At 42.0% G+C, this 23,596-nt stretch overlaps 3 protein-coding genes across 3 annotated transcripts in view; all 3 read left to right on the forward strand.

Moving 5' to 3' along the window:
* angpt1 (angiopoietin 1) overlaps positions 1–4,640 on the forward strand; it is a 63,391-nt gene extending 58,751 nt beyond the window's left edge. Inside the window, exon 9 of the mRNA XM_030413076.1 lies at positions 1,460–4,640. Coding sequence (XP_030268936.1) covers positions 1,460–1,623 — 164 coding nt within the window. The 3' untranslated portion in view covers positions 1,624–4,640. The remainder of the gene's footprint in view (positions 1–1,459) is intronic.
* Positions 4,641–13,886: 9,246 nt separating this feature from the next.
* On the forward strand, positions 13,887–20,155 carry abrab (actin binding Rho activating protein b). The gene is made up of 3 exons (XM_030413128.1): positions 13,887–14,850; positions 16,810–19,984; positions 20,123–20,155. Exons 1-2 carry the CDS (start codon positions 14,048–14,050, stop codon positions 17,291–17,293), a joined length of 1,287 nt encoding a protein of 428 aa, XP_030268988.1. The 5' UTR covers positions 13,887–14,047; the 3' UTR covers positions 17,294–19,984; positions 20,123–20,155.
* A 97-nt stretch (positions 20,156–20,252) lies between these two features.
* Positions 20,253–22,944, forward strand: LOC115579336 (zymogen granule membrane protein 16-like). The gene is made up of 3 exons (XM_030412841.1): positions 20,253–20,304; positions 21,545–21,668; positions 22,614–22,944. Exons 1-3 carry the CDS (start codon positions 20,253–20,255, stop codon positions 22,942–22,944), a joined length of 507 nt encoding a protein of 168 aa, XP_030268701.1.
* Positions 22,945–23,596: the final 652 nt, after the last annotated feature.

The following is a 23,596-nucleotide window of genomic DNA, read 5'->3' on the forward strand; positions in this document are numbered from 1 at the left end:
AGATTTGCCAGATTAGTAGGATGGAATAAATGTAATGGTCAGTTAATATCTGTTACCGGATATTTATGCACTTACTTACACTTACACTAATGTGTTGCTCCTTTCTGTTACACTTTATTTGAAGGGGGGGTGCATAAGACAGACATGACATCATCACAACCATAACATGACCCCCATATTGTCTGTTTATGAATGTTTATGACTGTCCATTTGTCCATTATGTCACTTTTAATCCAAAGTTGACATTGTTTAAAATGTCTTTGTTAAGAGAACTTGACATTAACATTAAGGTAATATTGACTTGTTTTGTTGTAATATACTTAACTTGTGGCACATTCATGACTTACTACTAAGTTACTATAAATGTAACTAAGGAACTTATTTTAACCCGTACATGATCTTTTCCTAAACCTTAGCAATTAGTTTTGCAGCCTAAACATAAACAAGTAGTTTTGCGACCTAAACCTAACCAAGTAGTTTTGAGACCTAAACCTAACCAAGTTGTTTTTGGGCCTTAACCTAACCCGGTAGTTTTGTGACCTAATCCTGACCAAGTAGTTTTGGGGTCTAAACCTAACCATCTAGTTTTAGGGCCTTAACCTAACCCGGTAGTTTTGTAACCTAATCCTGACCAAGTAGTTTTGGGGTCTAAACCTAACCAACTAGTTTTAGGGCCTAAACCTAACCCGGTAGTTTTGGGGCATAAACCTAATCACGTGTGTTGTTCATACATACATTTACATTTATGCAGTCCTTTACATTTAGTTGTATATCTCGAAAAACATTACCATACAATAACATGGAGGAGAAAAGGACTTTACCGAAGTCGCTTGGTTGTATACCTCTACAATAAAAGTAAGCTGCCTCCCCATACTTAACTGCTGGTACATTTAATGTTATAATCTTAAATGACCTAAGGCCTGAGTGTAGAGCGAGAATGCTGTGTGGGTGTCCTGAACCATTCAGACCCTTGTAAATCAGCAATAAAAAAGAAAATGTAAATGCCAAAAGAGACAGGAGGTATATGTGTGGCTTTAATAATAAAATAACCGTGCTCCAAGTATAAGCACGTCCACCTTTCCTCTAAATACCAGATGCACTATACGTGAAGGAAATCATGAAACGTATCACCTTGGCAGTAGAATAAAAGTTTCCCATGCCATTCACAGTGCTGGAGCTCGTGCACATGCACTCTTTGCTTTAAATAGAAAAGAGGTAGCGATGTGTTCAGCAACAGGTAGTGGCATGCCAGTAAACCCAGTGACAGTAACACATTGAGCAGATAGTGGTGAAATGGTGTCTGAGCCACCGCCATGCCCCTGTGGGAGAGGCCATGGGAAACTTTCAACCTTTACCAAGGACGTGTGACTTTATCTACACCTGGAATACTTAATCACCCAATGCTATAATTAATATCCAAATTCAAATTTGTATGTCCTTGTCTTTCTTCTCTCTTCAGGTTGGTGGTTTGATGCCTGTGGCCCGTCCAACCTTAACGGCATGTACTTCACCCAAGGGCAACACATAGGGAAGTTGAACGGTATCAAGTGGCACTACTTCAAGGGCCCCAGCTACTCGCTACGAGCCACCGTCATGATGATCCGCCCCTTGGACTTCTCCTAGTCCTTTGAACTTCAGAACTTTTTAGCTTCCAAACGGCTATGTAGCACATTAGAGGGACGCTTCGTATTTTATCCTCTTGTCTCATCTCATTTCGCAGGCCGTGGGAGTCACCCAGTGAATCTTTTATTCAGTCTTGTTGTTCCCCAAGAGAAGCTGTGCTGCTGTTGCAACCTATTCTCCCCACAATGAACCGAAAAGCAGCCATGGGGGGGAAGACGGTGTATGGCGTGATCCTCCTGAACTGTTTTCTGTTTGCAAGCAGGAACTTGACCTTATTTAAGGACAAATGTACGAATGTCTCTCATGCCTACAATTTGCATTTCAGTTGTCAAACCACAGTTTTCTTGGGGACCTGCGTTGTAACAATATGGAGGACTTGAACTCTTCTGAATGTAAAGCAGCTACACCAGAGCAGCACTGACTCTTAAACTGCAGGACGGAGCTAATCTGGTCCACTCCAAGGAGACGAATGAGAAACGTGGCTTTTTTGTATTAAAATGTTGCTCACAGAACCCACAAATATTATGATTGTATTATATATTGTGTTTTTGGTATTATTTTTGTTATCCCAACTGTATACATTATCCAAAGTGAGATGTCTTTTGTACTGTACAGTGTATACTGAATTTCTTTCTGCATTATGTATAAAACACACGCTCAGTTTTCAAAATGACCTTGCAATGCAAGTGTTTGGTGATAGTTACAGGGGTCACTTATATTTGCTGGCAATTACACACTAGCTGTCCTGACGGAGTGTGATTATTTTTAGAGTTCAAGATGTGAGGTTATTGGATTAGATTCTGGATGGAGATACATTTGCTTTTGTTGTTGGCTGAGAAACGACTAACGGCTGCCAAGGTTCAGATTGTGAGTGATCACCTTACCTCTGCTCCACATGAAAAACAAGGACATTAATTTTGTTGCGTATAATAAGGGATACAGAACCATTACAGCTCGGTACGGCCTCGGGGATGAAAATACACATTTGCATACACAAATAATCCATATTAAAAAAAAATACACACAGATAAGGAAGTATATTACTGAGTGTAATGATGAAGTAGTGCATCATAATCCTTTCACGTTCACAAATATGTACAAGCTTATATTAAATGGACAGTTCACCCCAAAATATAAAAACATAGATTGCTGCTTAACCTGTAGTGCTGTTGGTGAGTCCCAGATTTTCGGGGACATGTCTGCCTTCTCTCAGATAAATTGGTTATGATAGTAGCACAATACATTTGTAGAGTAGCGATGTCTCTTTCCAGAACTCATGACCTATACTCAAGATAATCCACAGACATTGAGAGCAGTTTCCAGTAGGACTATTTTCTTCCTACTGAACTACACCCTCCAGCCATATCACCACGCAGCAGGAAGCATTCATCTGTCTCCACCTGATGTGAGTGGCTGCCTCATCTGAGAAGCACATCTGTCTTTTATTGACAGTAAATCTTGAATCTACAGCATCTATACGAGGACAAGAGACTCGTGACAGCACAAGATGTAAACATCAATGGCTTCCTTCTTTGCGGAGATGTAACATTAGCTAGCTTAGTAAGCCAGCTTCCTGCCAGATCTGAGAAGGGCAAGCTCGAGCGTGTCTGCCATCTTGGACGGCTCGGTACGGCAACACCACTGGGCCAAGCCACAAGCCATGCGAAACTGCAGTAAAAACATATTTTTTTTGCGAAGTAAACTCAATATCATGATTTCATCTGTGAATTATTATCTCAGACAGCGGCGTCTGGTTTCCTGTCATATCTTAGCATTTTTTCAATTCAGTTCTTTCAAAGAGGCTTTGAGGAATATTATTTAAAAAAAACAATATTGAAAAAGCATCAAAGTAAATTTTGTCAAGATGCTCGCACAGTAACAATAAAAACAGTATGAATATTAAAAAACAGGCTATGCTAGCTACAACAGGCAACCACGATTCGAGATAATTATTAGCAAAAACTCATACTCATGCAGAAACTGGTTTTACTGAAGTTCTGCAAGTGGTTTGTCCCAGCGGAGTTGTTGTACCAAGACGTCCAAGATGGCAAACGTGCTCAAACGAAGCTACCCTAGCTAACGTTAGCAATCCTCTCAGGAGGACGCCATTAATGCTCACATCTCGCGCTGTCACAAATGCGTGCCTGTCGTCCATTTGTACATCCATGGGTCATAATTTCTGGAGGAGACATTGCTGCTGACTCTTACGTCTTTTTTGTTGCTTTGAGCACCACAAGCCAAGTGCCATCCATTTCCATTACATTCAAGAGAAGCCAGACATCTAAACGACCAATATCTCCAAGACTCAGCAACTCAGGTAAGAGGATAAAATGTCTGTTTTTGATTTTGGGTTGATCTGTCCCTTTAGGTTGGTGTCCCACATGTACAAAACTCACAAAGCAGAAGGTCAAGGAGGACTTGATTACACTTCGTGACCGGTCCTGTCAGTATTATCAGATTGTAACCTCTTACATTAAGACAAAGAGCAGATTAGTTACATCCAAAACATTTTTCACAGACATCAACATGACATGGCCTCAGAATCCAGCCTGTTCCTGTTTCTCATCAATGCAGCTTTTTTGTTTTTTTCTTTTTTTTTGTGGGGGGGGTGGGGGGGGCTGGAGCGGGATATGAAGCATGAAATTAATGATTCCACCAAGTCATCCGTGTGAACAAGTATTTCATAACTTCCAGCTTACAACAACAGAATCAGCTGCGGAGTATTTACTAAAGGTACATGTGGCGAGAAGACAGAGTGTATCTGGAACTTGTAAAACTGCAATTGACATGTTTATTAGCATACTAAAATTGTACAATATAATATGTGTGTGTGTGTGTGTGTGTGTGTGCGCGCGGGGCAGCCTTCCTCGAGGAAAGCTCTTCTTTCTCTGCTTTCACTCAGCCAGAAGTGCGATGATGTTTTGAAGTTGAGCGTAGGACGTGAAAAAGTTAGGATAATAACCCTGCAGAAATGTGCCTTTGATAACTCTGCTTTTACCTCATTAAATTCCAGATTTGCAGATTTTATTTAAACGTCTTTTTGTAACATGTGGTCAGTGTTGTGTTCGCTAGATTAAATAAAAAAAAGAAAAAAAAAACGAAAGAGGCATGTGATGCACTCATGTTTTCAATCTGCGTGTAGGCTGGGCTTTTTGTGCCAAACATTGATGTGATGATAGACGCAGGTTTAAGGCAGGGCTCCCCTAAAGTTTGGCCCTCGTTTACGTCTTTTTTTAAATGTCGAAAAAGCTTCCTTTCTCGATAACATCTTGGGGATCAGTTCAAATCCTCCGATACAAATGCTATGCTGTATGTTATGCAAAGGAAGCTTATTGCACAGAAAGACACAAGATAAATCCCACAGATAGACGCGCAGACTTTCTTCCGCCTCTTTCATGGCCGAACCAGATGGTGCGAACATAAAAGCCGCCTCTCTGCCCGGGCAGTTGAGTGGCCATTGTCTCGAGTGGTAACTCGCTCGCTCGCTTGCAAGTGGCAGTGACAGATTGCCAGAGTGTCAAACGATGCTGTCGGGACTTATAGTGTCTCCTCATAGTTGACATTCCCGGACCTAATCAAAGGTTAAACAAATTACCGCGGCCCACAAACCGCTGCGCGTCCTTCAGCGCCTGCACTGACCCGACACCCTGACTGGAATGCGGCCTATAGAGAGTCTGAAGGCAGCGGAGTGTGAAGAGAGTCCGGGCAAGCTGGCAAACACCTATGTGGGTCTTAAGCGTCGTCCCTTTGTTGGTGTGAGGATAGGAACCACTTCTGAACCGAGGGTACTTTTGTGTCCGGCGGACGCTCGGGATGTTTCACTTGTCATCTCCGCATAGGCACGTACGCACACAAGTTCCGTACATATCCAGCGAAGGGACGCTCTGACGAAAATGGATCCTTTCCTGTTAACCGAGGAGGAGCCAAGGTCTGGAGAATCGATAGGACTCCCCGTGGAGAAGGGGGGAGGTCCGGGCTTCAACGCAGACAGTCAGTGCTGGACCGAGACCAGATCAGATATTAAGAGTACAGTACTCGCAGTATGAACGGTCAGGACCATCAAATTCCCTGAAGAGATCACCTGCTCACATGGAAATGAATGGAAACATTGAGGAAACACTGAGGAAGGAAGTGAAAGTAAAAATAGAACATCTGTCTTTCGCTTCATATCAGATTTGATTATACAGTGCCATCTGAATGTGTGCTTAATTTCAACATTATTAATCCAGTATGAAGAAATCTGCACCAGCACAAGTCATTACAGCTATTATATTACATGTGAAAATACTACAAGGTAAGCAGAGAAGACACAGGGAACAGATCAACAGTGGTGACCAGAGTGCAGCTAGGAGGATCCTCCATCCCTGGATGAAGAGACAGAGAGAGTCAGGATGCAAGATTTAAAGCAAGAAAAGACATATAGTACATCTATATCAATCAGGAGAGACTTGTAAAGAGTGAACAAAATGTTTTGTGTCGAATATTGATGAGAAATGTGAATAGTCTTTGGCAGTTCATCGTATTTAATGGAGTTATTTAAGCCGCGTTACAGGATCAAATTTTGATTTATGGGCCAACGAGGACTGGTAGAAAAAAAATCCACCAGCTAAAAATACCTTTTGGCGGCTGGAATGCATATTGATGTCTGCTTTAGTATTGTGTTTTGAAAATGGTTCATTAAAAACATATTTCATTACTATTTTATTTACAAGAAAAATGGTTTCCCAAGACTGCTGATTACAATTTGATCCGATTTTTTCTTTTTGGGGGGATTGGAAAATCTGCCAGTGTGAAAAATGAACGGGATATTTAAGCATCCTATAATCAAAAAAATGCTACAGTGACAGATAAACAATGTAATGACAGAATACAACGAAAAATAAGACCAAATGTTGAATTTTCTTGTATTTAACAACCTTCCTGGCCATCTATTCATAGATTTCTGAGTTTCTGAAGAGCACTTGAACTTGAATGACGCCACCTTTCAGTGTAGAGTTTCCACATTTATTCCAGTTGATCCACTGTAGCCTAGGGATGGTGACCGAGAAAAACAATGCCACTTCCTGTTTTGGTTGCGCGGGTTGACGGCAAACGCGCTTCCTTTGTACCGTCATTCCACTGGGCTTGTTTTGTTGTGGCAGACCGGATTACACAGTGCAATCAGTATTTTCTTCAGAATGATACAAAAAAGTTGTATATTTACAGTTTAATGGAGCCAAAGTGGCTGAAATAAAATCAGATTTTCTTTTTCCTTCCCATTTGGCTAATAGTGCAAGAATTCAGCCCTTAAGCCCACTTTTTAAAATCCAGTTTTCTTGTCATCGGGTCTCCTGATCTGCAATCACTTTAACTGAATTTGTTGAGTTGTACTGTTACTGTTTTCACTTTCAGAAGTGCCTCCAGTAAAGACTTTTAAAGGGCCAACTGCTGTCTTGAACCTTCACTGGGAGTACGTTCAGCTTGCTGCATGGCCTCCCTGTGATGACGGAAGAAGAAAGCCCCATGTTTTGACTTTCTGTGACAGTGACATGATTCGCTCTGTGTGAATGACCAAGTCTTAAATGCGTTCATGTTGGGAGGCGATCGCCGAGACCGCCAACTAAAGAAATCATCTGTATCGAACCCCTTATAGCATTTTAAAAAGCTGCCACGACAAAGAGCATGGTGCTAAAAGGGCATATGGAGATGAACTTCCATCAGATGCAAGTCAACCTGAAATCATTACAGTATGCTGACATCAATGCGAGTTCTTCACCGCAGTATACATTATAGTCTCCTAAACTCTCTGTGTGGTCCCTGCAGAGGGTTAAGATTTGGTGTCGTTCAACGCATAAATCACAGTTTTCTTCATCTGTGCAGAGCTCTATATCAAACTGACGCAAAATCCAGCTCAGACGCACAGTCCCAAAGTGATCTGATCTCTGATTTCTCAAGACTGCCAAAGGCCAACGTTTTATCAGCTAGTTTCTTCACTTTTATTACGAGAATAGTCTCCGTTTGCAGATGTGGGTTATCAAAGTAAGCGATATTCCGTCCAAATGTCGGGGAGAAAAACCCTTCAGATTGTTATGTTAGTAATTATAAAGTAATTCGGCGTTGTGTACTGCTGGTTTTGAGTAGAAAGTCCTGTGGCGTAGGAAAATAAATGGAGTAGAATGAGAATGTAAACGTGAGTCGAGGTGAGGGACTCCCTCGTCCAGAAACGCTGAGACGGAGCTTGATATGATTGATGGTCTGTAGGAGTGAGAGTGACGCTCGGTGTACACAGAGGGTGTGAAGCGCAGAAAGGCTGCAGGCCCCGGCAAGAGCCGCTCAAACTGATAATAGCATGAAGGTTTGTAAGTCGGATGAGGGGAGCTTAAAAGCAGCAGCCTGAAATTTCAAATGTCTCAGGTCTGAATCGGGGAAACTGGATACGAAAGAGAGCTTTTAATCATGTTCAGACATCCTGGGAAGCTCAGGCTAAGGGGCGTTTGCTTGTTTGTTTAATTCCCCAAATTAACTGTTATTTCATTTGTCTATTCCTGCGAGCTGCTGGAAGCGTAGCAAAGAAAACACGGGAAACCGGTATCGAGGTCAGAAAAGTAGTGCGCCGGATAAAGAAACAGTGGAGGAAACGAAAGCGCCCGGTTCCTAATTTGGCCTTTTTTTTATTTTTCGGAGCTCAGTGTCGGTAACATTATAAAAGTTGATGTAACGAGTGAGAAGTGTGTGGCCAATTATTGCTCCAGGGGCTGCGGCGGTCAGAGGTAATGATGTGTGATCGCCGACTGAAGAGGCTCGAGCCAAAGGCAACATGTTTTTATAAGATCTCTGGTAACGAGAGCATGTCTCAAAACAAACAGCCCATATGTTTTACTAACACGTTCAATATCGCTGAAACACAGAGGACGATGGCAAATGGAAGCCTTCCTATCAGAGATATGGAATATGCTTTCTGTTTTCTGTCCTGCGTCGGTTGTTTTATCTGCCCTTTGTTTTGCTTTGCATGCTCTTGCAGTTGGGAAAAACTGTCAGTAAAATACGGCAAAATCAAAAAATCTCCAGAAATAAAGAACAGAACTCGCATGCAACAACAAACATCAACACTGAAGGGGAAAAAAGGAAGCAACTACTCCGACGCACTTGTCTTGCAACACCTTCCGAAAGCAAATTCATGTTCATATTCATTTGATCAACAGAGGACAATTTAGTGTCTTTCCAGGGGACCCTTCTCACAGACTCATACCTGAACGAATCAATCGGTTGATTGCAGAGGCCTCCCAAATCAACATGAAAGTCGCAGCGTATCAGTGAAATTAGTTCTGGACTTTCTAAGACTGTTTTACAGTTCTGGCCGGGCTCAGGCGCTAAAGCCCACGGCGCACCAATCAAACATTCTCCGACAACAGGAAACACCGTGATGTTGGCAGTTCCCTCAGAACGTGTCTCTGAACTAACTGCCCGTTGCACTCTGAGCAAGTCCAAAGAAAACTGCTTACCAAAAAACTTCACAGATGACTTCAAAATGTCTTAAAAACGGAGAGTAAGGAGGATGTGTATCGTGATTTAGATACACTCCTGTGCGGTTATGTTCAAAAGCTGTTTCAAACAGCAAATATCTGAAATATCGTGAGAACATCTGAGGCTGGGAGCAGTCATTAATGCTCACGCTGACTGATCTTCACTTTGAGGGTGTTGGCAAAAGTTGAGTACCAGTAACAATCGCTTAATCAGTCAATCAGTCCATTATGTTTTTCTCAACCTAAGCAAGTAGTTTTGTTCGGAGCCCTTCTAAGGTTCCAAAGTAGAAAAAAGAACTGGATTTGTAAATTCAAGGTCCATGCTCAAGGTTTTGTACTCCATTTTGGTTTTCTAAGATACATGCTTGCTTCCCTACGGAGCATTCTGACGGCGACCGCATCGAGTTAAATCCGCGTTACTGTATGGTGGTAGTAGTAGTTTTGGACTGCTGTGATCACTTTGCAATGTTAAACATGAGTCTAAAAGAGCGGTTACCGGACGTAATTCCAGTTCTGTGAGTGTGTCGCTGGTATTGCCATATTGGCAAATAATTTGTCGTCGTGAGGATGTGACCAAGATAGCTGTGATAAATGTTGGATGTGTTTTGAAGACTACAGCAGCTTCACTCCTCAAGGCTGTGAGACTCTTCACTTCATTGTCAACTCTCCTTTTTATGAAACAAATGTAGCACAAAGGACCACAGCCTCAGGAAGTCCAGCCTCGCCGGGCCACCAGCATTGGCTGTAGATGCTCCACGTTATTTAAGGCCATTTGCAGTTATCAGTTTTGAAGACTACAGCAGCTTCACTCCTCAAGGCTGTGAGACTCTTCACTTCATTGTCAACTCTCCATTTTATGAAACAAATGTAGCACAAAGGACCACAGCCTCAGGAAGTCCAGCCTCGCCGGGCCACCAGCATTGGCTGTAGATGCTCCACGTTATTTAAGGCCATTTGCAGTTATCAGTTTTGAAGACTACAGCAGCTTCACTCCTCAAGGCTGTGAGACTCCTCAATTCATTGTCAACTCTCCATTTTATGAAACAAATGTAGCACAAAGGACCACAGCCTCAGGAAGTCCAGCCTCGCCGGGCCACCAGCATTGGCTGTAGATGCTCCACGTTATTTAAGGCCATTAGCAGTTATCAGTGGCGCAGGAGAAAACATCTCCAACATAAAACAGCCTCTCTTAATCGCTCTACAATTGTAAACACTTGCCACACCAAAGAGCTCCTGTTTTATCTTTTATCATATTCCTCTCCCTCTCCGTCATGTAAAACATCGCCATGAAACCTGTCACATGACCTCAGACCGGGACCCCACTTCTTCCCTTCAGCCTGTAACGAGTCGTCTGGCTCCGGCAGCGCTCTCCGTCATCCTGTCGGTTCCTCTGCAGGGGGCGATCGAAGCTTCCTCCGGGCCGGCCCTCGCTGACCCCTCCATTGAGCTCACTTTAATTTACTGTCTTTCCCATCTTTATTCGTCGGGGCTCATGTGGTACAGCCAAACAATAACATACAGCCTCTTCGGGAAGGAAGTATTAGTGGATTACATCGTGGTTTACGTTTCCGTGGCCAGGACAGATTTGTGTGGCTGGCTTCTTTGTCGAGGTCACCATTCCATTGTGGAAGCAGCACAAGCCCCTCTGCTGCTGGATCCAATGTGTTGTTTTGTGAACTTATTTCCGATAATTTGTCTTGAGCCATATGTTTGACATATACGGATGATGTTGTTGATTCGTCTGGAAACGAAGACGCATTTAATCATCAAGTGGAAAGCATCCTCTGAGTCTGGTTACAGCTGTTTCATCTGGTTATTTTAACTGGTCCCCGCAAATAAACTCCGACTTAATTCAAGCTACCACCGCAATCAAGATGATAGCAATGAGCATCTCTTTTCACAACAGGATTCCAATTATGTGCGAGGACACCCCAAAGCATAACACGAAGCAGCATCACGCAGAGGTCAGCGCAGCGGCGAGAGATGCTCAGATACATTCCTGAGCAATTAATGCGCCGCAACAAGGACGGCCAAAGAAAACAATCCCAGAGCAAGCAGTGGAAGGTAAACAAAGCAGCGGCAACAGATGTTGATGAGCATCAGGAAGCACAGGTGCATTCTCTCCAGAGATGGACCTCCTCTGCCTGGAGTGGGGTCTATAGACCACCCGGTGTATTAGGCCCCAAATCATCGGAGTGGGCTTTTCCCCACCTGCAGCTTCTCTTTGGATGCAGAATGAAAAACACCTGAAGACGCTCTCTTCATCGTTCCAGATGGTTAACAGCATGGACATAATCACCGCTTTTTATATACGTCCATGGATTCAGTTTTACGTGTTTTGTCAAGTGTTTTGGTATTTTTTCCTCTTACCTGTGTGAATCTGTGTCTAAGAGCTTCATATTCTCTACTTTTCACTCTACAAGGTGCGGTTTTGATAAAAAATGGATGGATATTAGATTATTTCCTTTAACACCATATGAGTAACGGTGGTATAACATTATCAGGGTGTTGCAGATTCATGCGTATAATGATTTACACGTTTGTATAGCGGGGGGGCGTCTGAGTGAAAACAATATATATAGAGCTGAAGAGACCTGTTGACGGACTGCCGCAGTGCTTCAACAATGACACCATAGCAGCCTCTACTGGTGAACCGCCACCCTCACATTAAATAGTTAGTTAACAAAATAGGCTTTTTTTTACCTTTTACACGCTGAATCTCTCAAACTGAACCTCAATTTAACGTATGTGAGGGATAAATGAGAAATCAAGTCTATTTTCTCATTGTACTTCCTGATAAACAAAAACTCATTATTATTGTGTGAACGAGGGATGATTTATCCTGTTGTTTGTCCTTCCAACGAGAAAACGACAATCTTTTAGCATCTGATAAACACTCAAACTCTCCGTCTTCTGTTTTTGTTCTGTTTTTCTTACAGCTGCACAGTGTGTGTATGTGTGTGTGTGTCTCCCTTGCTTTTTTCCTCCTCTTCCTCTCTTTTCACTCACAGACATATTTAATGGAGTGTCTCACATATTCATTGCAACTAAATCCAACAACAACAACAACAACAAAAGATTTTGTTATATATGAGAATATTTGTTGTTTGTTATACCTTTGACAGCAATATTATATTTTCTTCCCTGTGTTTTCATGCTGAAACCTGAAACTGTAATGAGCCTGTTGGTCCTGGTGGTGGAGCACTGGCCCTCCTCTCAGACCAGCATGAGAGTCTGTACACATCATCACTCTGACTTGGTTTGAGAAGACGTCTCGATGAGTCACTTCCACTCTCCATGACAGACTGCCAACAGCTGCAACTTCATGTCTGTGTGTGTGCCAAGTTCTATTTATAGATAACCCTCCCCTTGCAAAAAACCAACAAACATAAATCTACATCATGTGTCTTCATATAAAGAGCAGCTCTTAAAACAGCACTAAACGCCGCTGTCGAGGCACAGATCGGCGGATCATTAAGTGTTGGTGTTGTTTTGCGTTAATGTCAGGATGCGCAGGTGATTTGTGATCTGGCTGCCAGCTGCGTTGCAAAACTAAACCGCTTCGTGCGTAAGCAGGAGATCCTTGTCTCCCTCAGGTATCACATTCTTTCCTGCTCAGAAGTTGCCTGTTTCCTTTCACACCTCCGATTAAGTGTCGCCTTGCATGTTTGATACTCTCTGCTGAAGCATTGGCTGCATCCCCTCGAGGGTCAGTGTGAAGTGGCAGCGGCTAATACACTGAACTACACAGGTTTTGTCAGATTTTTTAAGTGTAAAAGGATAAATGTCAGACCTTTAAGCACTGTATGTGTCAGAGAAATAAAAATGAGGTTGTCTTACTTTGCAAATGGAAATCATTAAATGTACGGCTTCCCTTTGAAACTTTGCAACATTTGCTGTCAAACCTCCTAAAAGTAAATTTACTCAAGAACCATCCTGAAGTACAGCCACAGGGAAAACTATATTTATTAGCTTAAACATATAAAGCATATGATCAATTTGTGAAATTTGATGCAATGATGTAGTACCAAATCATTTATAGAGTTGCTAAAATGACCTACCTCAACCTGTTGTGACAGTGCTAATGCATCAGCAATAACATCCTACTAATAGCGCATAATATATACAGCAGCTGAAGGCTATAACGAGCATGTTGTTGCTTATAGTTACGCACTTTTACTTAACGTCTAATCTCAAATGTAGGATTGTATTTATTTGTATTATTAGTGTCTTATTGTGACTTTTACTTAAAGTGGAAAAAGGAACCTTTACACTTTACCTTTACACCTATGTCATATTGATGTTGGCACGTCTGTCACAAAGCCAATGTTAGCAACAAAATGATTAGCATAGTGAAAGTGAGGTCCATAGGAAAACAATATATGGCTGTTGTCTTTTTAAAGTCTAGAAAAACAACTGAACTGACTCAATGTCAGTACATTTCCCTTGATTACTAAGACGTTGTCTAATCAACGCATATTTGCATTGTTCTTGGAGATTCTCTGTATCTTTTAATGGGGGATACTGAGCAGTGGTAAGTCTTAGATGGTATTTGTGTTGGTGCACTTGCTGATTAACTCAGCACCTCCTAGTCTACTGCCCTGTTTACCTCTGGTTACATGCTCCACAATCTGTGATGAAATATGAGTCCGTTGGGGTGACCAGTGTCAGGGAAAGACGATCAGGTTGGTAGCATGGGATGACTCGAATACTTTCCACGGTCATGTTAAGGGTTGCACTCCCCATTTTAGAGCTGTAGCTGCAGGCTCGTGGCTCGAGAGCAGCAGAGGAAGAGAAAGTTCCAGAAAACAGAGATTTGAGTGGAGAGAAGATTAATATGAACTGGCTAATCTGACGGCTGCTAAGGAAGATCGCTTAGCGGGTTTAATTGTGCCTGAATTGACACAATAATACTCATAACTATGTCTGACAAACAGGCCGGACAAGCTCCCCAAAGGAAACCATCCACCAACAAAAACATTAAGAAGCTCCGCACTATCAGCATGGTGTGTGGCCTGGCGAGCAGCTGGCAGAAGTGGGTGACAGATAATGAGGAGAAGCAGGCCAGTGAACCCAGCGGCTGGGCTCCATCTTCAGTGGGAGGACCAACAGAGGAACGTTTAAAGAAGTGGGTCCCAAAGAAGCCTCCTCCTTCTCAGATCCAGCCAACAGAAGCCTCCCAAAGTCATGTCATCAACTCTGAAGAGGCTAAAAAGATCTTTACTCCTCACAAGGAGATCCAAGATGCATCCAAGACGGAGGAGCTCAAGACCTCAGCCAAGCCACCGGTTGAATCCTGCATCAAGGTGAAGCAAGTGGTGAAGACGGTGACCAGCGGGGTTGTGGAGAAAGGCGCTGGTGTTGGGCTCCTGACCGAGAAGATCAAGAGGGAGTCTCTACCATCAGATGAGGAGATTGACCGGCTTCTGAAGAAGAAAAGCTCGCCTACACGCCGCAGGAAATGCTCCAACATGGTTTCATCTCTGACCAAAAGCTGGAAGCAGGTGGAGAAGGAGCAGAAGCTTGGAAAAGAGGCAGGAGGAACAGGAGAGGGACGCACAGGTGGTGGTGATAAGGATGACAGACACGCCGAGGCAAAGAAGGAGGGATTGGACATAGAGGATGCTCGAACGCAGACGACGGGCTCTTTAAAGGAAACGGAACAAGAAGAGTCGGATGACGACTCTGTGTCATCAGTGAAGATTAAAAGACCCACTGTGCCAATGTGAGTACAAGTCCAGTAAAGAGTGGAAGCTGTTTTTTAAATAAATAGGTCAGATATAACAGCGTCTTTACTTCCTCAAGCTGATATTTCTTCTAGAAGCAGGATATTGAGGTGAGACATTTAACAGTTGAGGATCAATCTTTAGTGGAAACCAGTGTTGGTTTGGGAGCTAAAAGTAGCTTCGGCAAAATGCCGGAAGCAAGGATTGTTTGATTATGACTTTAACATAATTGTACAGTTAAGGACACGTGTGAGCTTTGAGTTTCAGAGTTGTTAGGGACAGTTGTGGGTTGTTGACCCAGCCCGCTTCATGTGGGTTGCTCGGGCTAGGTCAGCCCCGGTGTGAATGGTTGTTGAGTTGTATGTTCAAAGACGGTCATTCCAGTCTGACATAGATGGATTAATCTGATTCTATGAACCTCAGAGTTCACACGTGTCCTTAATGACTCTGTAAGGACACTCCCACACAGAGTTTAAAAGCCTGCAAGTCCCTTCCAGTTAGCTACAACTGAAGAAGCCTCTTGGATGAGAGGTGAAACGTGACCAAGGAACTGAAACACGTCCAGTTGCCTATGATACAGCACTTAGGATTTGATAAGTATTATCAGGATAGTTGCACGTTGCACCGCTCTGAAATATAAAACATGATGTCACAATGATGTTCTGCTACCAGCTGTTCATGGAGCCTCACAAGCTTTTGCAATATCCTTATTAAACAGCTATAAACACATAGTGACAGTGAGCTGTTTTACCTTATAAGATCCCTTTTTTCTTTCTTTCTAATCAGGCAACCTTTTTTTACATTTATTCAGATTTATTTATGCAAACACATAATTTTGCAGTTCAAGCTAACAGGGAGGTTTCTTGGGATGATGAGCCTTTTTTCCCCAATTACTTTTACTTCCAAGGATTCACATTGATAACTTATCTATTAAGTTTGCATTTACCCTTAAAGGGATATTCTGGTGTAAGTTTAATCCATGGTCTAAATCACCGTGAAACTGTGTTAGACTCCCTCTCGAGAGATCAAGCTAGCAGACCGCTAATTTACGGAGTTTTATCAACCTCAGAAACAACCGCACGACAACAATACACTGCAGTAAACAGATCCAAATATAAACCGCCACCAAAAAGCCACAAATAATGCTCAGAACAGCACCAAACTACAGCAACAGTACAAATAGGGTCTCAGCACATAGTCTGGGGCATCTAACCTCCACTAGCTTAGCTGGATTTCTACTGAAAAGCTGGCAAAATTTACCTTTCTTCTGCAGCAGCTTCCTGTTGACGGGAAGTCCCGACGACTCGATTACCGAGTGCAGTAGAGTTCCGCGGCTCATGGATGAAAATGTATGATTATGACTCCATGGAAAAGCAATCAAAGTTCATATGTGTCTTACCTGCCAGTTTACAACAGTTATTATCGAGAGCGGACGGGGAAAAGAACATAATTGAGCATTTCTAACTGCACTTGGTAATCGTCACGTCGGGACTCCCCCGACCTGGAAGCTGATGGGGGAGAGTTGAAGTCTGTTTTTAGCCTCCCAATAGAAATCCAGCTAAGCTAGCGGAGGTTAGATGCCCCGGACTATGTGCTGAGACCCTATTTGTACTGTTGCTGAAGTTTGGTGCTGTTCTGAGCATTATTTGTGGCTTTTTGGTGGCGGTTTATCTTTGGATCCGTTTACTGTTTACTGTATTGTTGTCGTACGGTTGTTTCTGAGGTTGATAAAACTCCGTAAATTAGCGTTCTGCTAACTTGATCTCTTGAGAGGGAGTTTAACACAGTTTCACGTTGATTTAGACCATGGATTAAACTTACACCGGAATATCCCTTTAAGACCAACATAAAAAGCAACAACTGCTTACTGCTGCATATTTATAACTCCCCTTGCCCCTTGCAGGATCAAAACAGTCTATTTTTTATTCATTTGTAATATGATCTTACATCCCTCCCAGTTACAAAAAGGAAGCTGAGGACGCCAACAAGATCAACGCCCTCTCCAAGAAATACAGCGCTGTGGGAAACCTCAAGAGCCGCTGGCAGAACTGGGCCTCAGAGCACACTGTAAACCAGAAACTAAACCCCTTCAGTGAGTATTTCGACTATGACTACTCCATGTCCCTCCGCCTCCAGAAGGGCCAAGAGGGCTACGGACGCCCCAAGGAGGGCACCCAAACAGCGGAGAGAGCCAAGCGCGCCGAGCAACACATCCACCGCGAGATAGCCGACATGTGTTACGTGATCAGGACCATGGCGGATCCGGACCCAGATGGGAAGACACGCATCACGTTCGGCGAGCTGTTCGACAGATACGTCCGGATCTCTGACAAGGTGGTGGGGATCCTGATGAGAGCCAGGAAACACGGGAAGGTGGCGTTCGAAGGGGAGATGCTGTGGCAGGGCCAGGATGACGGAGTGATCATTACTCTGCTAGTGTGATGTTAACACCTGGGTCAGAGCCGTACTGGAAATCCTCTTACAGCTTACAGCCGATCTTGTGAGATAACCTCAGTCTTTATCGAGGAGGGCTAAGAAGAGGATTAAAAATCCGATTTGACCCGGTTCTATTCACTGGACCCTTGCAGAACAATATCAAAGGAATATGGAGACTACAAAGCTTCACGGATGAGTCGGTGTGGATTATCCAAGGAATGGATTGCTGCTATTTCTGTAGATACTTGAAGACTCTTTCTGTCAGTGTTGTGGGTATTGAGTTGCAGCTGTCATGCACATGTTTTGAGAAATCTCCAAAGAATTTAAAGTTTTAATCCAGGAGCTCGGGGGGGCGGATAGCGTTCTGGCTTTTGGCTGCTTAAGTTTCCATTCAGCGTTGCCTGCAGATTCTCCTATGTGTCTCTTTTGCACTTCCTTTGCGGCTCATATTAATGAGATACTTGATTACGTGTAAATGTACCAAATAACCAGCAGCTTTGCAGTATAGCGCAGCGCAGTAAGTCAAACGCAGATAGGGTTTCATTGCCTGAAGAGCTGCAGCTCAGCATTCATTATACAGTACCAGGCACAATGCAGAGGAACAGAGCCGACCACAGCACTTTTAAGTCTCATGGCCCGTTAGACTGAGCCTGTTATGATTAATGTAAAGAGTGTCTGTGACTGTCTGGGGGGAAAGGAAAACTTTCCTTTTCACATCCACTTATTGAGTGTTTGCCAGAGTTTGTAGAGCCACATGGAAGCTGCATTTGGATATTTTCAGTGTTTGAGAAATTAGGCAATCGGCAAAAAACGTTATGAATGTATGTTTCAGCAAACCACAGATGTGCTTCAACTGTATGTTTGTTTTTGTTGCAACTACACACTTCTTTAGGATCAGTTTCCAATGGTATGTTGTGACTACACTGTGCTTATGGTCTGCTTAGGTTTAGGCCCTGAAACCACTTGGTTAGGGTTCGGTAAAGATCACGTTTTGGCTCAAAATACTGTACCTGTTTTGGTCGCCACAAAAAAATTGAGGATGTTTTTTGTAACCGTTTCAGGTATTCTGAATATTTTAGGAGTTTGCTAGCACATTGACGTGCAGTAAAGCCCAGTAGGCACCAACTGGAATTTCAACATTGATTTCTGGTCAAAAACTGAAACTGAACGTCTAGGACCTCTTTATGCCCTGTTTTCAGCAGGCTAAAACGTGGTTATATTGCCACCTGAAGGCGAACTGTAGTGTCATAGATCTGTATAGACTGTGTGCTGCCAGCAAGAAGCCTCCGTTTTTATCTACCAATGCAAAATAGACATTGCGCTCACTGCTGTAAACACAAATACTCAGAGCATTACAGCTTTTAAGTACTCAGAGCTGGGACTTGTTGAGTGAAGGGCACCAGCTCAAGAAATAAATCATGCTGCTGAAGTGTATGTGGCTGTTGGCGGGGAACAGGTAAAGTGCCTGTCTTCCAGTTGATAGGTTAACAAACCGCTTCTTGAACCCTGCAGTGAAGTATTATTGCAGGATTTGCTATGAAGGCACCGTTTGTCCTCTTGTCGTCTTTCAGACCACTCTGTTGAAGCCAGTGTTGCAAAAAAATTCCCTATAAAATATTGTTTAAATTTAAATGTTTGATGTTTTGACCCGTTTTGATCGCCTTTTCATCGCGATCACAGACGTTTTTTGGATCATCAAAAAAACGGTATCGCATTGTTTGTAGTCTCTCGTTTTATATACAGTACACATCAGATCAGGATAAGCAATTATGTGGAGCACCATGCTGTCTAATGTCTGCTTGATTGCAGTTTTATATGATTATCACACACACCTTGTTCAAAATACATCTGTGGAATTTCCCCTTCAGCTGGTTTACTGAAAGAGTCCTCACAAAAACAACTCGCGGGTTAAGTCGAGCAGGACGAGGTACGAACAGATCATTTCGGAAAAAAAATCCCATGAAGTGGTAACGTCACACATTTTCAGCATGTCCAATTGTCACTACCTGCAAGACTACAGAGCACAATCTGTCACGCAAGAGCTGATAATACATTTGCTTCCTTATGCAGAAAGCTCTCATCTCATTTTCTGCTTCTGAGGAATTGGACACCTGTGATCCTCCCATTGACCACACGACCAGGAACAGTTTAAGAATTTCTTCAGGAGGAAGTTGGCACAAGAACTGAGTCGTGGTTGTGGTTGTGGTTGTGGATATCTATTAGAAAAAAACCTCCACCTGTTAGTTATCCACACTGATTTATCGCAACTAGAGTAACAATAAAAATCAGTGAACACAGAAAAGCATGAAAATGAAATGATAGTAGAAAAAAAACAACAGTAGTTCCTCGTAGGATCAGTTATGTACATATTTTTGGTCCAAAAACAAAATGGCTTAAAGGGGAACGTTGACATGCCACGGCCTAATGTTCCAACACAATGGTGAGGGCGGACTGGTTTTATCACATTTAAGGTCTGTTAACAGATGATAAAGATGAAAAATGCCTGACATACCATCAACACCATCCACCGCCCCATCTGCTACATCATTTACCGTCGCTGCATCTTGACTTGCAGGAAGTAATAATAATTACTTAGGGAATGCAAATAGGCAGAACCAAGGTATAAAACAACTGGATGCTGCAGGGAGACTTCAGTAGACTTCTGATGCTTCAGAAACTCAAATGCACTCCTGAACTGTAAGTATAATTTTGCTGTTTCTTCCTATTTGATTGGCTTCCAGTTGACTTCTTCAGTATCTATCCTAGATATTTAGACATTATTTTGTAAATCAAAACGAGCTGAATCATATAAATTCTCTGTCTCACCCGCTGAAGGTTTCTTCTGATCACGGAGAAAACAACAAATCAGACAGGTGAGAGTGAATGAGTATTTGTCCCACAGTCTGTGATAAATATTGAAAATGAGTTGCCGTGTATAAAAAACGTTCTCTCTTTTTTTCACAGAATGCTTTTTGCTGTAGTCTTTGCTCTTCTTGCAACCTCCACTCTAGCTGCCCGTAAGTGTCAACGTCCTGTATTTTCTACTATAGGTCAAATGTGTGTTCAAGAGCTGTACCAACAATTTCAAAGCACCCTATCTTATGCCGACGCTAATCCATGTTTTGTTTTTGTAACTTTCAATACAGGAAAGTAACTTAAAACATCTTTTCAAGTGTTGTACTGAAAAGCACCCTATGCAGAATTTGTCCATAACTGTAAACTTTTCACCATTTAAAGGTCCGCTTTGTAAGAAGGCTTTTAGAGAAAGAAATAGTCTTATTTGTCTCAAAAATACACCAAAGCTGACCTTTAAATGTGCAGTAGGTGCTTCTCGAGAAAGATTAGTTTTGACTTGTTGAGTCTTGTTCCAAAGTCAATGAGTAAACGGTGTCTTTCGGCCACCATGAACCAAAATTGGCAAGTCACCAACAGAAAGCATCGCTGTATGACAACTGAGGGATAAGACTCAACAATCAACTGTGTTTCTCCAGTCGCACATAGAAATACCCTGAATGCAACAAAATACTAAGGAACAGAACAACATGGGAAGAGGGCAGGTTTCTGCAGATACAGACACCGCAACACCCCTCTAGTAGGATAATTCCAGTTTGGTGCACCTTTACATAATTTTGAAGGAACCTGTACTGTACTGTGTGTCCATACTTACAATTTCCACTGATTTTTAGGAGTTAATATTGTATTTTTTACTCATCTAGATTAATTTGTATAGCTTTTGCAGAATTGCATTTATTTATGAATGTGAACAAATAGTTTCACAAGCTAGTTCGATAGGTGTCCCAAGATAGAAATGACATCCGACAGCCAATCAGAATCGAGGATTTAACCAGATTATGGAACTGGTGGATTGAGCCACCTGTTCATATATAAAGATATTTAGATTTGCTTCACCAAGACAAGCTATAATTTTATTGATGTTTTACATGATTATCTAATTATATGTATTTATATGTATGTATGTATGTATTATTCTGAACAGGGATATCCTGAAATATGAGTAGTTTTGGTACTTTAAGTATCCTGCATAATTGAGTAATTTTACGCTTCGGTATTGCTCAGTAGGCTTTCACTTTTTCCACTACTGCTAGTTCAACATTTTGAGGATGTATGTGTGTAATATTAGCTCATCACTCTCTTCTTCTTTACGCAATGTTTCCTGTTCATGCTTAAAATACAGCTGCATGTTGCTGAAGAGTGCACAAAAAGTTCATAAATGTTTGTTTTTTCTCTCGCTTCCAGCTCAGCTTCAGTACTCCTTCTCTCCAGCGGTGGGATCAGGAAGCGGCACTGCGTACAGCATCACAGGACAGGGCAGGATCACAGCCATCCGAGTGTGGGAGAACTCTGGCAACCTCATCTACGGGTAAATATCAAACGTATTAGTTCATCACACGCATATTGGATTGATCTGGGTAATGCAACACATCTCCTAGAAATCACATTTATATACAAGTAATTTGCAACAGCAGATTCAATACATCTTCTTTCATAATGAGAGAAATCTGGCAAGTTTAAAAATCTTAATACTAAATCAGTAAAGTGGTAACTGACGATGGATCATTGTTAAACGTAAAACTTCATTTCTTGTGGTCTTGTATGTTTAGGCACTGACAACTATTCATTCAGGTTCGGGACAGATCAGGGTCAGGTTTAGTACAGACACCAAATCTTTAAAAAAATTATTCCTCCTTAATACATGACGAATATATAAAATATTCTGATACAATTATCGCTCATTTACTTTTAAAGCTCAGCAGTGAAGGTTTCAGCAAACGTTAGTCAAAACGGGAGTAAATGTGGATTTGATGGGAACTATTTCCCGTCGCGGATGAATATGTCTGAGTGAGAATGTACAGAACCAGGATCATATGTATTTCTTCAATTTATTTCTCAGAGTGTGTTTTAGTTTCTTTAAACATTACTTAAAAAGTTCCAAAATAAGCCAAGAGGTTAGTTTTCATCTGTAGTCGCTGGCCAGATGTGAAGTTAGCAACCTAACATCGGCTACTAATCAGCAGCAATGAAGCAGAGCTAATTACATAATTTAATAATTTAGCACTTTTAATATAGAGGACTCAACTGTATTGGACTTTGGCTACACAAACAAAACTTTGACTGATCAATTTGTTGGGGGTTTTGCTTTTTTCTTGAGATTTATTATCAAAAGATAAAAATATAGAATGGCACCAGACTTCGTGTTGAAACAGTGGCTACTAAACAAACACCATATTTTACACCATGAGATTCAGGAAATACTAACACAGTTGTAACGTGCACATCACATTTGTCCTTTGTCATCGACCCTCAGCATCCAGTTCCGCTATGGTTTCATCTGGTCCCCGGCCGTTGGTCACAGAAATGGCGTCCCCACGGAGATGGAGCTCTTTGATGGCGAAGCCATCATCCAAGTCTCTGGGAAGTATAGCCATTACGTGCAGTCGGTGATATTTACAACGAACAGGGGCCGCATGCTGCATGCAGGCCAACCCTCAGGCACCTCCTTCAACATGTATCCCACCAGCCCCGAGGCTGAGCTGTGCTTCATCAGCGGCCGGGTCCACGGAGCCCTCACCTCCCTAGGAGCACACTGGGCCGTCGTCCAATCACCTATCCAATCATCTAACAGCACTGAGGCCTAAGTCCAGTTTTGCGCTTTGTTTATTTCTCATATGACACAAAATTGAACCTTCTCCTGCTGAGCTTAAATGTGTTTCGTTGAAAAAATCTTGTCTGTCAAAGTGTCTGTCTTTGTTTGATTTTCATGCACAGTATGTATGAGTGTTGGATTACAGAAGAAAAGGCTTTCAGAAACACATGTACTGTATAATTGTTTAATGATGATAATCTGTTTTAATCTGAATCGGCTATTTCTTCATTTTACCTTTACATCTATAACCATGGTGATCCTATCCTTATTTGAAACATGTAAGAGGTTAGGTGTTTAATAAAAATGAATGGCTTGCAAATCACAACTGCCCACATCATTGTGTTCACTGTAAAAAAAAAAGGAAAAAAATCTATAATTTTATGGCTTTTTTCCTATTTCTTATACAGATTTTCGTTGTATTTTTTACATAGCAAAGTCGATAGAATTACCAAAAAGACAGTTCATTTACATGTCAAATAACAAGAAAAATCTGTAACACATAAAAATACTTTAGCAAAAGTTTTTTTTTTTTATAAAAATGTTACATTCAAGTTCAATACTGCAATTAGATTTAAAGGTGCACTATTAAGTATTGAAAATTAGAGAGGGCAAAACAATACAAATTCAGAAATATTCATTTGATA

The sequence above is a fragment of the Sparus aurata genome, chromosome 3, assembly GCF_900880675.1.
Source record: "Sparus aurata chromosome 3, fSpaAur1.1, whole genome shotgun sequence".
Taxonomy (NCBI): domain Eukaryota; kingdom Metazoa; phylum Chordata; class Actinopteri; order Spariformes; family Sparidae; genus Sparus; species Sparus aurata.